This window comes from Acromyrmex echinatior, chromosome 14 (assembly GCF_024713525.1).
Source record: "Acromyrmex echinatior isolate Ae372 chromosome 14, ASM2471352v2, whole genome shotgun sequence".
In the NCBI taxonomy this organism is placed as follows: Eukaryota; Metazoa; Arthropoda; class Insecta; order Hymenoptera; family Formicidae; genus Acromyrmex; species Acromyrmex echinatior.
In genome coordinates, this window is record NC_141865.1 from 11,485,835 (window position 1) to 11,503,884 (window position 18,050).

Here is an 18,050-nt window from a genome sequence, read left to right on the forward strand (position 1 = left end):
GGAAACGTCACTTAGTAAAAATTATCCTTAGTAAAAATTAGGTCATGGTCGAGTGAGATCTCTGCTTTTCATGTCTGTTTTTATTAACGTACTTTTGTCGTATTGGCGGAATGGAGTGAGACGTTTTAACCGAGCAAAGAACCAACATCCAATTTCTCATAAAACTTGGCAAAAACAGTCAAGAAATTCTTCAAATAGTGTGTGGTGAGTCTGCCATGAAGCGTAGAACTGTGTATAAATGGATGGACCTATTCAAGGAGGGAAGGGAGATTGTCGATGACGACGCATGAGCGGGGCGCCCTTCCACATCACATGTCAATGAGAACATTCAACGTGTTGAAAAATTCTATGTTGAAGTCTTAAAGCGTCTGCGTGAACGTGTGCGACGTATACGATCCGAATTGTGGGCGGAGAACGCATGGATTCTGCATCAGGACAATGCATCTTCGCACACCGCACGAGTTTTTGGCCAAAAACAATATCACTACCATAGACTTCCCTATTCATCTGATTTAGCACCCTGTGACTTCTACCTGTTCCCTAAAGTAAAAAATATTATGCGGGAGTGAATATTTTGTGGCTGTTGATTACCATAAAACGAGAAACGACGAGAAGCTCCTAAAGAAACTGACAAAGGAAGACATGCAGCATTGCTTTCAGGAAAAGCGTTGGACCAAGTGTATTCTGTCAAGAGGAGATTACTTCGAGAGTGACCACATCCCTGTTACAGAATAATTTAATTTGAATTTGTGGTGAGTGCATGAACTTTTGGTACACACGTATGTTTTTCGATACATATTAGTGATCGCCACGATTATTTTATTACCAATCTTACAGTACATTTGCACTTACTTGTTAACTTCGACCACGTCTGATTAATGTAAATGATTTTTATTTTTTTATAAAACGTGTAACTAAATACAAACTTTAATTAATGCAACTGCGTCAAATCAGCGTATCATAATGAGCTACTGGCGTACACACTTATGCCTTGAATGACAACGCGACTACTTTAAATGTGTTTATACTAGTAAGATAAAGTAAAAAATTAATAAAAATGCATATAAACATGTACTATTTTAAAATTAGAATGTTAAAAAGTAAATACGATATGTATTGCAGAATTTCCTTGTCATTCCAATAAATATATGTGCCTGGTCACTAATTAGGACATGGTCACTAATTGTGATATTCACCTTATAATGTTATTCTATTTCAAGTTCTATGGCAATAGATTTAAATGCGTATATTTTATAATTATCTTAAATAAATCATATGTGTATTGATTAATTCTCTGTCAGGACAAGAACACTATCGATATATATGATTATACATAAAGTAAAAAGAATTATAAGTAAACTCATTTTCACAGTGATTTCTTTCCATGGCTATATCAATACTACATTTTAAGACTCGTAAGGCTCATAATATCTTCTCATAAAACTTACATTATAATAATTAATAACTGAATTGTTATGTACTGTAATTCTATTATAAGTTAATAACTGATATTATAATTCTATATACTTTCGTATATACCACAAGATGTATGATCATTAGTAAATATTTACGATTTCTTGTAAATCTTACGCGGTTAGCAAAAAGCTATATGTAAAGATTGCATAAAATTATAAGCATTTGTAAGTTCTTATAAGGCATATGAGAATATGTTATGAGCTTTATTATGATTCTGCTTAGAGTTGATCCGTTCTTTATCTTTAATATTTTTATATCAATATCGCGATGACTATTAGAATGATAAAAAGGAAAGAAAAAGAAAGGAAATGTGTCTCGCACATTCTCTTGTGATTTAATATCCGTTCACGATTTGCCTACTTTATATGCGACATTTTATTCGAATCTAACAAACAGACTTTATTGTATCACTAAATTAGAAAGACATTTATTTATTTACAAAAAAAAGATTTATTTATAATCGATACGTTTGTGATTCAATGATATGCCATTGTCTATCAGATAAAGCTGTTTGTCAGATTTAAATAAAATATGTTTTAAAAAAAGCTTATTTACAATATTAATAATGAATAAATTTGTTTCTGATTCAATACAAAAACCTGTTTGTTAGATTCGGACAAACTATCCGATAAAACTAAGTAAATTGTTTAAATGGATATCCAGTCATAAATAAGATACATCAATTTCCTCTTTTCTCCTCTCATCGTTGCACTCTTTTTATCTTTTATACTCAATCATACGCGCGATACATTTTGTGCGAGCTTCTTTTAATTCTTTATGCAAATTAAAGATTAAAATCTTAAACGCGGAAACAAATCTCACTAATTTTCAGTGAACATTTAATTTTATTCTGAAATACGCACGATTTTAATAACCGGTTTGAATTTTGTAGGAATGTTATGACGTCAAAATATTACGGGGAATCATCTGGGAAAGAAATTGATCTGGGAAAGATATTCACGCAATAGTAGTCCGGAAGCCATTTTTTCATTCGTTAGAACCAACGTCGAAAATATTGACGTCTCGTTCATTGAGGTCTCATCTCATCATATTTTAGTCACAAGCTGCAACACTCTGGTATCACACCCATCACGCTGTATACAGCTGTCTTTGCAGCATAATGAGAAGCGTTGCAAGGCTCATACATATACACGAACAGGGAGAGATATAACTAGTGTGGATCGCAAGCCAGCGTTATTTCCGAGTCAGTCTACCATCGTTGTTGGTGGCGGTACGCTGAGTTCCTACAACGTTCTACCGCTTACAGTTCCTCTGTCACAGTAGTGTGATCGTGTCAATTGGTGAACCACGTGAGTTATCCACGAATGATCAATATCGTATTTTCTGTAGCAATAAGAACGTCGGGGGACGCGAAAAATCAGAGTAAAAAATTGGAGCATTTCGAGACGAGCCCGTAAATGTTAATCGGTGATTTACGACGTGCAGAATTTTTCACATACTTTTGGAATATTCCTTTATTTGCAAATCTTTTCAGTCAATTTGAATATAATTTTGTTTAAAATGCTGAACGACCAGTAATCTTCAAGTTGCGAATAATTGAAGTTTGGAGATTTTGAAAAATTATGTTCGAACATTGCGAGTGAACAACTACTTTATTTTTTGTTTAACTCCATCTGAATTCGTTTCAATGGTTACAAAAACAGTTGAAATTAATTTGCAAAAAGATAGAAAAATAAAAAATTTGAAGCGAAGTATCTAGCGCAAAACTTATCGTATACTTATCGCGCAATACTTATATTATATTTTAAATCTTTTACGCAATAAAAAAGTTGATGAATAATAAAGAGATAAATAAAGAACAAAACAAAATTTGCAGTGTAGTATATATTAAAAAGATGAACTTTATATTATATTTCTATTTCGTATCTATTACTACATTTCTTTTTTACTTCTTTACAACTCCTGTTATTATATTGTGCTACCTAATGACGTAGTACTTTAAAAAAAGATATGATAAAACGAGTGTAATATTTGGTGTTATATTTGTAATTCGAATAATTTGAAACACATAAATATAAAAATCGCGGCTTTGATTAGCACGAAGAATTTGAAACGCAGAATGCCACGAAGTGGTGCGTATACCGGAAATGCGTATACAAACAATTGTAATCTTTCCGACGCCGTCACAATGATGACATCTAATCACAATTCGCAGCACGAAAAAATTATAAATTTAATGCTACTACATATCATTTTTCACGAAAAAAAATAATTTGCTTCTAGAATTATAGCTGTTTTTTTTTATATCTGATAGAAAATTATATATCATACGCATAAAATTTATAATACAAATCTAAATTTTATCTCTGTCATCTATATGATTAGCAATACATATCCAATATTACTAGTGCTTGCTAGAAATTTATCTATTTTAACTATTTTTCGTACTTAAATAATTTTCGCTATAACTGCAAGATCACTTTTTTGAGTAATTATAAATTTTAGATCTTATCTCTAACAGAACATAATAAAAATTATTAATTATTTTATTATATTAATTATTTCAGATAATATATACTTTAATCAGATATATATAATAATTAGATAATATTGTATATATTTGATAAACTAACAACAATAATGGTGATATTAAACAATAGAGAAAAATTACCGATTCTAACATAGGTTTCTTAAAATGACACCTCCTTATTTCTCAGAAACTAACTACTGCGCTTTATTAATATTAATAAAATAATGATCTGTTTATAATGATCATTATTTTATTAATAAAATAATAATCTGTTATATATTTCTTGTGATTTTGCTTTTTGATTTTACAGATATTATAGGATCTGAAGAAAAGAGTAAATAATTTAAGAGATTTTCATTTATCGATGTATAATAACTTTAATAACCATAATAACTTTATAAGCCGCACGTGTGCACATTTTATTTTTACAATACAAGTTTTCCGATAAAATATCATAAGATTTAACCTAAATTCAACATTTACAAATGTTTACAACTTCTATTGGACCTTGAAAAGTTTAATGTTATGAATATTGAATTATTAATCTATAAATGCTATAATCAATATTAAATTTAGCACCAAATATAAAAACTATTAAGAAATTATCTGACTGGAAATCCGTTATTCCAGTCAAAACGTAAACAACAATACAACTTATGTAAATAGTAACGATTAAGTCGTCAAAGCCGTCGCGATAGAATATTAATAGTCGGAAATATAAACAAAATTACTTTACTATATATGTCGTTGTAAATTAACGTTTATTGACAAAAATTATTATTTTTATTAATAAAATAATAATCATTATAAACAGATCATTATTTTATTAGTATTAATAAAGCGCAGTAGTTAGTTTCTGAGAAATAAGGAAGTGTCATTTTTTTAGGAAACCTATGTTAGAATCGGTGATTTTCCTCTATTGTTTAATATCACCGTTATTGTTGTTAGTTTATCAAATATATACAATATTATCTAATTATTATATATATTATCTGATTAAAGTATATATTATCTGAAATAATTAATATAATAAAATAATTAATAATTTTTATTATGTTCTGTTAGAGATAAGATCTGAAATTTACAATCACTCAAAAAAGTGATTTTTATTATTTTTATTATTTTGAAACGTTTACAGCAATATAAAGCGCTTAAAATATTCAAATTAAATTCTTTAAACTTTGGCCTTTTTTTCACGCTACTGATTTAAACCATTGTGTTTCGTTGATTTCGTGCACATGAATACAAAACGCAGAAATCAGTTTTTCTGAAACCATACAATGCCCAGCGGCGGAATCAGAAGAAAGCACAGTCTTTACAGCCGACAGGATTACTAATTTAACACGAGAAAAGGTCATTGCCCACGCCTCGGTCGTAACGAATTGTAAATAAATCAAACCCTTCAATCGCGATGCGTCACTAAAACTGGTAGTTCGATTGGCAGTGAATAAATTGTAGAAGGTTGAGTCAGTCGTAGCTCGTAAAACCGCACGATCGATATTGTATTGCCGTCGAGCTAATTCTCGCATTCGGAGTGAGGAATGAAAACAGGACAACAAAGAGACACTTTTGTGGAGACTTTTATAAAAATTTAATTTTGTTAAATGCATACCGTCATCTAATATAAGCGCATACTTATGCTTATTATTATTAGCTGAAATTCACCGACCGCTCGATCGAACATTCGCGCGGCCGAAGTTCAATGCGCTATATTTCCATAATGGCGCATGCGTGTAAAATTCCGGTATAACTGATTTATTTTATTTATTACGATCTACCTGGCGTTTACATGCGTCACAATAAAAGTTGCATAATGGTCAAATGTAAAAAAAAATTAAAAACTGAAAAATATATGAGAGAAAACAATTTCCTGGTATAATTTCTTGGAGAGGAAACTTTTGACATCCTGAATGACGTAACACGTATGCTATTATAATTCGCTATAAAGTTGCCATTTCATCACAGCCAATAAAAGCTGACGTTTTATTCTTACTCCATCAATTTTATTAGCTGTAATTCACAGAAGTACGAATTCACCGAATTCATGTATAGTAAAGTTACGCTCAAAGTTCGATATTGTTCAATTAATAGCGAAACATCACAAAATACATTACATGACATGTCATGTTCATGGAATTGTATGCCTTCCAAGATAAATTTCGGAAGCAAAGCAAAGAAAAAAATCATATTCGCTGGGATTTTTGAAAATGGGTGCTACCAAACAAACGCACATCATTTTGACGTCAAATTTTGGTCATTTACTGACCATGGATGACTATGGGTGATTATTGGTCACTAAATGACATCTTAATGACGGGCGAATATCATAAACTATTGACGTCATCACGGGAACGTCATGTTGACGTCATGTTAAGATGTTTTCAAGTAATATTATATAGGGTCTCAACACAGATAGCAAGCTGAAGCGTTTATCATTTTGACGTTAAAATGACGACAAATAATGTCAGCATTGCTAGCTATATGGGTCTCAACTCAACACAATGATGGCCGTATCTAAATTGTGAAATCTGTGTCATAATTATGGATCAATGCACAATCCCAAAATATTGTATGTTGATCTACGACTATAACTGGCGTTTTATGATTCAGTTACTTATCATTGTGTTGAGACCCATATAGCTAGCAATGTTGATATTATTAGTTATTTTAACATAAAAATGACAAACATCATCGGCTTGCTATCTATGTTATTACATAACATTAATTAAGACAAATATAGTAAATAATAATTTACAGCCGAAATTTATTGAAGGATTTTATAATAGTATATATATATATATAAATTGCATGTATGTGCCCTTGTAGAAATTTCTTTGTCGGTACCACGAATGCCACTGAATGATACTGATCAGCGCCATGATACTTTGCCACTGCTTTGCCACGTCATAAAAAAATCTGGCATAATTCATAAAAAATCTAGTCTTGTGTCTGATATGGACCTGGTATGGAAATGCTTAGCATTCCCAATAAAATTTATTAAATAGTCTATAATTTATTAAATAATAGCCCGTTAGACCCAGATTCGCGCCACGAAAATATTGACTGTAGCGCTTATTTGCATCGCAGTATTTCATGACTGTGACAGATTTTTTAACCTGAATAGCTAAAAAACATATTAAACATATTTTAAAACATGCTTAATTAATGTTTTTTTAACATTTTAAATATGTTTTTTTTTATAGTATTGTTTAAAGCATTTGAAGCTTTAAAAACATATTTAAGAAAAATACAATACATCTTATTTAAAATAAAAAAAAATTCCTGCTGAATAGTCTGAACTTTAATGATTAATATCTCAAATTCGCTTTTTTCTGCCAGATTTCTTTGTTTTATGCAAAACCACATCAAATAAGCTGATTTTATTGATTTTTGAAATGCCAGTGGCGAAACTAAATTATTATTCTTTTTTCTTGTTAAACCTCCATTTTTAAATGATAATAAAATTAGACTTGCTTGACGTGTAAAAATAAAATGAAGGGATCTGACAAGAAAAAGCGTCACTCTGCTCCTACCTAAGATATTAATCTTACGATTATTCAGGTTAGAAAATCTATCACAGCCTGGTACTGATAATATCGTGCCGCAGTCGAGGGCAACCACTTCTCGAAAAAGAACAAGGATGCGATAGACTGGGGAAGGAAAACATTAGACACAAACACAAATAGCACAATCAAACATGGCTACACTTAGGCTAATTCTACAATGTGCTTTTTGTTTTCTGTTTCTCTGTTTGTCTCTTGTCTTATTGACCAAAAAGGCAAGAGACAAACAGAGACAAACAACAAGAAACAGGAAACAAAGAGCACATTGTAAAATTAGCCTTAGGCAATGTGGCATTCGTGGTACTGTCAACAGAGGCATAAGCTTTAAATTACCTATTTATTAATTAAATAAATTTGATTAATTAATTATAATTATTAAATTGTATTAATTAATTAAAATTATAAATGATAGGCATAGAAACGAATTATTATTACAAGTGACATTTTGATTTGCATCGGTATAGATCAATGATCAAGGTTGACAATGTTACCCCATAAAAATAACTCGTTATCGTTACCGATACTCAAAATATAATGAATTGTTACTTTTTCGTTATTTTTTTTGCTTGATGCTAACAAAAATATTATAGCGTTTTTCATTGGCAAAACTCAGTGCATATTAAAGCCGTTGTACATTACTCTAATCTAAATGTAAAAATGAAATATCTCAATTGATATAATGTCCAAAGGGCATTTTATCTAATTTAAAAATTTTTAATACATTTAATTATTTTATCAAATAGTATAATAAAATGTATTAAAGATTTTTTTCGCGTTTATCGCGTTTCTATATTTTATTAAATACACACATTGCATCGATTTGTGTATACGGATTTAAATTGCACTGAATGCGCATTACCCAGACAGCACAGAATATTTATGATAAATGTTTATTAATATTCATTTTGTGAAATATTATATAGATATTTCATACATATTTTATATAAAGTTCTATTCGAAATATTATTAAAATATAGACTAAATATTTTATATAATATTTATGATAAATATAAATAAATATTTCTAATAAGTATTTTTACTTGAATTATAATGACTCGTTAAAAGTATCTTCACAGTATTTACTGTAACATGTACAAATATTTCATAAATATTTCATAATATTTAAAGTAAATGTTTATGATGTGCAATCTAACATCACAAAAATATTTACAAAATATTTAAAATAAATCTTATAAATATTCATAAATATTTTGTAAACATTTTATAACTATTGTGTGCTGTCTGGGTAGTTCTGTCAATGAAAAACGCTATTATATGTAGATTTTTGCGATAAATATTCTGAAGAGAAGTCAAAATTCTATTTTTTGGTAGAACAATAAAGCTCAAAAATTGAAATATATATATATATATATATATATATATATATATATATATATATATATATACACGGTTTAATTACGACTAAAACTTTGTGGCAGTTGTTAGAAATAAAGTAACGATAAAAGTAACTAGTGAAATCATTACCATTACCCCAAAAATGTAACTGCGTTACAATGAACAATACTTAGAAGAAAATGTAACGTCATTACCCATTCGTTACTGAAAAAAGTAACTTGTAACGGTAATGACGTTACAAATAACACATTACTTGCCAACCTTGTCAATGAGAAATCAAAGCGTAAAATCAAAATTATTTGTTAACTGAAAATTAAGCAGGATCAAAATATGATATCATAATGACATGACGGAAACATCGGTTGGTCAATTTTTGGTCACTTAACATTATTATTCGTACCAACATGACCAAAATTTGATATCAAAGTGTGTTTACTATCTGGATAATACTTTTTCTTTTTTAATAATTGTATTCATTTTTGTATAAAATTGTCATTTTTATTAAAATGAAAAAGCTAGTGAAAATAAATGAGTTTTTTATTAGTTTAAAGCCAGCGAAGATACGCTCTATGAAAAGGAAACTGGAGAAGAGCAGTTTTTGAACTGCTTTGATTGTGAGAGAAATGGGGAAAAAAACTTTCCTTCGTTGCGTGAAATTGCACCTTAATATGAAGAAAACGCAGAATACCGAATTATCCGAATATTTACAATTATCATCTTCTTCTATAGTTACAACAGCTGAGTTCAGTTTATTTCCATTTTAGAAATTTTTTTCATTGATAAGATAAAATTATTCTTCTAGAATACTATTTCATTTATGTATTTTTGTCGTACGACAAATGTATGTAGGACAGAGAAGTCCTCGAACCTCTCTATCCTATAATCAATCAACAGGAAAAATTTGTTGTATGACAAAAACGCACAAATAAAATATCACTCCTAGATTTAAAAGTATAATCAATCAGCGTAAAACATTTATTAAACGTTGACTTCTGATGAAATGATTATTGATGTAATGTAGAAAGATGTAATTCTTAATCTGATCTTATATATTAAGGTTATTTACGATCACGAGACACTTATATCATTTTAATGATTAAATAGAAGATCTTGTCAGTCTTATCACTGCCAGACTTAAAAATTTAAATATAAAGACTCGTTCCTATTGAAGCTCATTGGTGTACTGGCATATTTTTCTAAATTTACAAAAAAGAAAATTTTTCAAATTTTTCGCTCTAATTAAAAACCACGATTTTTATATTTATGTTTTATGTTTAAAATATTATATTGCATCATTTTCTATTTTCTTTTGCTTTTAAATAACACTATAGATTCTACTCGATTTATCAGACCTTTTTTTAGTTAGTCAGCATGTATAATCAGCACAATGACAAGATATAGAAGCTGTGTAAAAAAAAGTGTAGATAAGAAGCAAAGAGACATAAAAATATTAGCACAAAGTTCGTTATTTTCCTAATATATTTTCCTACATTTATTTTGCTTTTTTATTTATTGGCACATTATATTTTATTTTTTATTTATTATCTCTTAGTTGTTTATTGACTTTTCTATAGCGTAAAAAATATAAAATACGATAAATTTTGCGCTAATTTCTTCGCCTATAAATTCTTCCAATTTTCTGATTTTTGCACATTAAATTTATTTAATTCGATAAATTTAATTCGAAAAAATTTCCTTCTCGGATATCTGATTAGATGCAAAATATCCGATGTTACATTCTGTCTAGATATCCAGTAATTTTACCATCTGATGCATCTCTAGCTAAATAAATAATTCGATAAAATTTAATGTAATTTAACATAATTATATGAGATGTAATAACACAAAACATAAATGGGAAGTGTGGCATACAGTTACACGCAAGAAGTTTTTTGCCAAAATAAAAAAATGTAATTTTACATTTTTAATTTGAAATATATTCGGCAAAAAAACTTCTTCCGCGTGTAGCTGGGTGCTTCTTTTTAATTTATGTTTTGATTTAAATAATTTGAATATATCTTATAAACTACTTATTTTCAAAAATAGCACATAATGTCACGACAAAGTTTTAATTGTGCAAAAGAAATATTTGAGATTCATCGTTTAGTTTTTTTGTAAAACAGATTGTGGCCGAAACGTTTAATGTTTTAATTAATGTAATAATAATTAAATGTCACAAACTATAACTTGTGCTGTGGTTTTTTATGCTCTTATTTTTTATATGTGTTAATTTGAATTATTTTATTCGCGATGTTTCGACAATCACCTTTAAAGAACGACTTTAAAAAAGTGGTTAGCCCTGAGATTAGAATCAGTATATTTTGGACTAATTTTAGTAAGCGATCCCCGTCGTTTAATGCTCGGCAGTCCAGTGTTCACGTGACGCTCTGGCTCAGGAACATCTCTATACCAGAAATATACTGGGAGCGCATCTTCCGCCAAATTATTATTGAAACATGTTTTTTTTATTAAATAATTTGTTTCTACTAACATAAAAATTTCTTTTTATTAATTGTTAATTTATTCATTATTCCTTAATGATATCTTAATTTATATCTTAAGTAGTTTTCTAATACATTACGTAATTATGCTATCGTACATACACTTTCGACAATAGCTTTTCACATCTCCTGTGAGATACTATTGTAAGATGTTTTTTTTTAATATGATTTCCCCAGTAGGCCTATTCCATAAAAAAAAAATCAAATACCGGAATGTGGCTTGGCAGGAAAGCAAAATTATGTATCATATTTTACGATATATAATCTTGATTCTTCTTTTCGATTCTTCTTTTTGTAGAATAGGCTATTGGGAAACCACATTAAAACCACATTTAAAAAAACGCATCTTACAATAGTATTGGGTTATATGGAAAGATATTGTCGAAATGTACGTTATCATAATTGTGTAATGTTATATATTAATGTTATATATATATTAAAAGATTTAAGATATAAGTAACAATGAATAAATTTTCATTAATGATATACTTATATCTTAATGATATACTTATATCTTTAATGATATACTTATATTTTAGTTTTACATAATTATGATACATTACATAATTATGATAACATACATTTCGACAATATCTTATCTAAATTAACAATAGAATTTTTTTATTAATAATAGAAATAAATTATTTAATAAAAAACATGTTCCAATAATTCTTGAGACTTCCACGGGTGCTTTCTACATAAAGATTATGCGGCGTTGGAATTGACATTCCAAGAATGGATCTGGACACGGAGGAAACCCGCGAAACGTATAATCGTTATGTTTCAATAATAATTTGGCGGAAGGTGCGCTCCCAATATATTTCTGATATAGAGACGCTCCTGAGAGCTTCACATGAGTGCTCGACAGTTCGGCCGCCGAGTTTCGAGTAGTTGTTCGCCGAATAAGCTAGAGATGTATAAATCTTGCGAGCATTGGATTATGAATAGTCATAATTTGATGACTAAGCTTTCAAGTCTGTGAAACTTTATGCCTCTTTTTTCTTCTTTCTTTAAGTCATTCATTCTTCTAAATGTTTAATTCAATTTCAGTTGAAATCATTTTCTCGCATCGCGTTTCTCCGCTGATGTCAAACGACTCGTCGCATCACAGAAAAAAGTATCACGTAATGACAACCGCTAGCTGAAGATAAATCATTTTCGAGAAAATTCCAGTGGGAAGATCGTCATGGACCTTACGCCAGAAGGCAAAGCAAATGGAGCCGATAACGGTGTTTGCCAGAAAGATGCCTTCAACAATGATAACGGCGTTACATATATATCATATCTTTCAAAAATGGCTGCAGTCGACATCGAATTCAATGATGTGACATATTCAATACCGATCCCTCGAGGTAATTAATTTTTCAGACTTATTATACAGTTTATTCGATAAAAGCATGACTGATATATTTTTCCCAGATAGCAAGCTACGTTATTTTGTCATCATTTTGACGTCAGCTTGCTATCAGGGTTCGTGCCTTATTGTGGTTCGATTAATTATCAACGATATTTATTGCTTTACGGCATTTTTTTCATTTATTAACTTTTACATTTTTGCAATCGTTTCTTGTGATTTTCGAGCGTGTACAAATATAAAAATAATCTCGAGTGCGAGATAAATTCATTAAAAATATTATTCTCTGATAAAATAAGATAATGGCTACATTCAGCAGAAAAAATAGTTTTGTTTTTAAAATTATTTTAAAATTCTTAAATATGGTTTATATATTTAGATCCAATGAGGAACTAAGAACAAAACCAATCATATTAAAGAATTTTAAAATGCAAAGCTGTTTTTCTACTGAACGCAGCCATATCCTAATTCGGCCCGAGAGAATTTGCATTAACCTGTTGGATTAATAACGTTGTGTTCTTCTATTGATAGAACATATAACGTCAACCAATAGTAGAGTATTAATTCAACCCAAATTGGTGCAAATTCGTTTGTGTAAAAAACATTACAAGACTCTCTATATAATGCGTCTTAGAAATAAAATCTTTCTACCTGCTCATTCAAAAATTTTTGATTCTCATAAAAGTTTGCTCGGTCTAAACAAAACACGCTCTGAATACAAAGTTGCTGTCTTTTTAGGAGACACAGTTGACACAAGTAGAGGAAAAACTCCTATTATGAGATACCGGGTTCATTTTAGATAAATGCTAGAAGTCTATGGGCAGAATTTAAAAAAATAATAGATCATTTTGAAAGGAATTTAATAAGCTTTAAGATAATATTATGTAAAATTTAATTCAAATTATATTTTTTTTAAATTAAAGAAATGTAAAAAGTGAGCAAATCGCAAAGTCAAAAAATTGTGTTCCTAATGTTACGAACTGTTGCTTCAAATTAAAGAATTAATACCTGTTTTTGGATCAATTTAAGTACTTTATTTTTAGAGATTGGACAAGATTTGATTTAGCCAAATAAGTATCAAATTTTATATTTTAAATAATGAGAATCACTTCTTTTAATTATTTTGAAATTGGGATAATTTATTTGATATATATATATATAATCGATTTTATTTAATCTATAATTTAGAATAGGTTTATCTTTATTGCAAGCAGTTTTATTGCTTTTGTTATTAATAAAGTTATTTTTAGAGAAATATTTAAATAGATTTCAATTAGATTTTGGAATTGATGAAATTTTTGGTAAAGCGGGAAAGGATCAACGTTTAAAAATAAACTTCGTTTGATTAGAAATTTGATCCTTTTAATCTGGACGTTGTCCAGCCTTTTAGGCATTCAAAACTGATTAATTTAACACTTTCCACAAACCAACACTCCTCGAAAAGATATTTAAACTATCGCATTCCTCATCAGCGACAGTTTATCATTAAATCTATTGCTATTCTTTTTGTGAGTGACAGATTTTTCAAATCAATGAGTTCGGCTTGAGATTAATCTTTAATTCGAAAATAATTAATAAGGATCAAACCAACCAATATCAATAATTAAAATTAATTTATCTTTAATAAGCTGATTTCCACAGATATTTTATAATTTGGACACAAAGTTGGTCCTTCCGGTGCAAAGTTCTCGCACGACTAATTGTTCACTGCTTTTATATTTTAGTGATAACAATCCCTCACGTGGGTGTTTTACTGATGTTCATTTTACTATTGTACAGTAACATTTGTTTGTACTTCAGCAATGATTTTTACTATGACATAGATCTTATTCTATTATTACATGAAGAATTTACTGCCAAATATTTACTTATTAAATAAACAAGGTTTAAAGGCTCGTCTCAACGAAACTTGAAGGCATCCAAATTCTAAAATCTTTTTTTACAACGACTACAGGCATGATCTAATAATGCATTTTTTATTAAATAGTTTTCAATTCAAGAGCAATAAATTCATGTAGCACTAATAGATAGCGTCTATTAATTTAGCAGAAACTCCGCTATCTCATATTAGGTGCCTATCTCATAATAGGGAGTTTTCCTTTATTGTTCTATTTTTATTACTTATTGAATACCAAGAAAAAAAAGAATAGAACGTTTGTATCGACTGTGTCTCTTAATAGAGAAACAGCTTATGTTGTAAAATTGGTAAGAAATATGCCTTAAAAATGTGCCACAATAATTGACAATGGCGGCAATTGAATGATTAAAAAAAAAGCGTTTAATATTTATTGTGTAGTAGATATGTAATTTGCAATAAATAGTTTAAAGGTTATATCAATTACACTTTTATCGGACAAATGTCCGATATAATTAATTAACATATTAATATAATTAATATAATTGATATAATTAATTAACATATGTATTGTACAACATAATTAACAAAAAAATCTCAAACTTTTTTTATACTTAAGCCGTTTCACCGAGATAAATGATTTTGTAATGATATTTACTATTTTTCTCTTGAGTAATCAATTACATATCCTAAGATTACCATACAATTAAATATAATTAATCAAAAAATTCCAAGTTATTTAGCCGGAATATTTTTTTCGCGAAATAGATAATTTCGCAATATAATCTTTTCCTATGAATCCGGGAACTAATTATTCTTACAATTGTCGATAAAACAAATAGTTGATTCTACAAGATGATGATTCGTTACATGATCTAAAGACCGATCTATTGCAACATGTGTTTTACGTAAAGCTATTAATTGTAAAGTAATCTCACATCACAATGTATATCGCATAATAATTGAAACATTCGATTATGTTCAACATCCATCGAAACATTTATTTCTGATAAAAGCACATTAATCATACGAAATGCTGATCACAAATACACTTAACGGTATAAATTCTCTTATATATTATTATATAAACAAATAATTTATTCGAATTAAAAAAAATAGTACCTCACAATTTGTCCAGCAACATTTCCAGCATGTAGTATTTTTTTTTATGAATGTAATCATCTTGTTGTACAATTTTCTGTAATCAGCAAAAGTTTGAAATTACGTTTCGCAATTTATACTTGTTGTGAATCTTCGCGTCAACTCTATAATTCTTAATAATCAATGTCACGATTATTTTAATTTTTTATACAATTAGTTTTCTATAATATGATTAAAACATGGGAATATGCAGCAAATATGTTACGCAGTAAGTACACATCGAGTTGTAATTACAGATCGGAGTCTGCTAATTAATTGGAGAATGATAAGTTGCCTGTACAAAGTACAGCACAACTTTCATTTGTAAAAGTTACGCTCTACATCAAAGAGCATCTCATTTCATACAAAAACATCAGCGTTATTATCAGCACACTATTTGCAATATTTTATCAATTACACATTGACGAAAATATTATGTATAATATTTAAAAAAAAGTAATCTTTTAGAGAATATTAATTTAGACTTTTTTTTGTCGCAAGTTTAAATTATTTAAAAAAATTAAATTGTTTATAAAGTTCTTTATTAATGCTATTGTTTAAAAAAGTAAGAAGATTGACTGTTGGTTTAATTATAATGATTTTGAAGGTTGTCAGAAAAGTCATTTCAATACAAACACTGACAGACAAACAAACGGGAACCTTGATGAAAATGAAGTAGACAATCGTAATTTACATTGTTAATGTATTTCAGGTCAAGTATTGCAATAAAAAATTGCTTATGTCATTACGTAATTCAATACGACATTTCTCTTAAATAATAAACTTCGTAAGTTTTATAAAAAGTATGCAATAATAAGGAGATATGAGACAATCACACAAAGATATAAAGGAATTGACATGCAGATGAGACATTCCTCCATTTTTTCGATCGTATAAAAATGTTAGCATACATTTTCGCTAAAGTATGTTAACACAATACACACTTTGTTAGATTGCATACGACATCTTTGCGACTGTAATTGTTTTAAAAGTAAATTTATCTTGAACTTTGGTCACGTTTTTATCACGTCAATAGAAATGCTTTAAATCATAGTCAAGTTAATTGGAATATTTTTACAATTATGCTTTTATACGATATTTTTGTACAATATCGTCACAGAATATGCAACTCGGATTCATATATCCTAATATAAGTAGACCGTGTAAATTTTATCTGAGGTTTTATTAGAGGTCATATAAATTTAAAGATACGACAATTCAATTGGGTTAATAATAATAGTGGCCTAATTAGATTCATTCACCCAGAGAAAGAGATCGATTTTAAAACTTCCATTTGAATTTCCTTTTCGAAAAATTAAATTGTTCATAAAGTTCTTTATCAATGCAATCGTTTAAAAAAGCAGGAAAATTGACTATTGGTTTAATTATAATGATTTTGAAGATCGTCAGAAAGTCATTACAAAAGCTGATAGACAAACTAATAGAAACCTTGATGAAAAGGAAGTAGACAATCGTAATTTACATTGTTAATGTATTTCAGGCCAAGTATTACAATAAAGAATTGCTTACGTCATTTCTTGACTTGCGTCATTTCTTTTAATCAGTAAACTTCATAAGTCTTATAAAAAGTATGCAAATAATGAGATGTGAGACAATCATACAAAGGTTTCTTCTAGGAATGGATCATAAAATTATCGAAATATTGGATATTCGAAAGAAATGTAACGTTGGAAAGGCAATTATTCGGGAAGGCAATTTTTTGAGTCGGATATCCGATATTTTCCGGATATCCGAATTTCGAAACGATATCTAAAAAAAAAAAAACTGAAAATTAGACAAAAAAAATTATAATTTTGCGTACCTAATACCATATATAAGATATGGTATTATGAATATATATACTTATTTATAGAACATTTATGTAATAAAAAATCAACAATTTAATGATAAAATTTCAATCAGATGTATTCCCGGATACTAATGATATCCGACTATCCGATCAGATAGTAAAAAAAGTGCCGAATAATAGCGGATATTTTTCGAATGTCCAGTGTATTCCTAGTTTCTTCGGTTCGAAGAAATATTCCTTTGCTATAGGGTTAAAAAAAATTTCATTGATTTGAACATAATTTCTTTGATTTAAACATCATTTTTTAAAATTAAATAAATTTTTTTATTTAATTTAAAAAATGATGTTCAATTTAGAAAAATATAAATTTTCCAGAAATGCCAAATAATCAACTACGCAGATTTATGTTGAGATTCGATTTGGAAAAAGGAATAGATCGATTACAAAATCGAGGCACGTATTGTTACGTTGTTTCACCGTCACAACATTCCGCTCGCTCAAGCA

At 28.8% G+C, this 18,050-nt stretch overlaps 1 protein-coding gene across 3 annotated transcripts in view; it reads left to right on the forward strand.

Annotated features, from left to right (window-relative positions):
- Window positions 1–351: 351 nt before the first annotated feature.
- Window positions 352–18,050, forward strand: part of LOC105145682 (ATP-binding cassette sub-family G member 1) — a 37,927-nt gene continuing 20,228 nt past the window's right edge. The window contains exons 1-3 of one of the 3 annotated variants that reach the window (XM_087413157.1): window positions 352–752; window positions 2,369–2,786; window positions 12,438–12,739. In XM_087413157.1, the coding sequence (XP_087269283.1) occupies window positions 12,574–12,739 (166 nt within the window). In that variant the 5' untranslated portion in view covers window positions 352–752; window positions 2,369–2,786; window positions 12,438–12,573. The remainder of the gene's footprint in view (window positions 753–2,368; window positions 2,787–12,437; window positions 12,740–18,050) is intronic. The other 2 variants (XM_011055438.2, XM_087413156.1) reach the window with 2 other exon arrangements.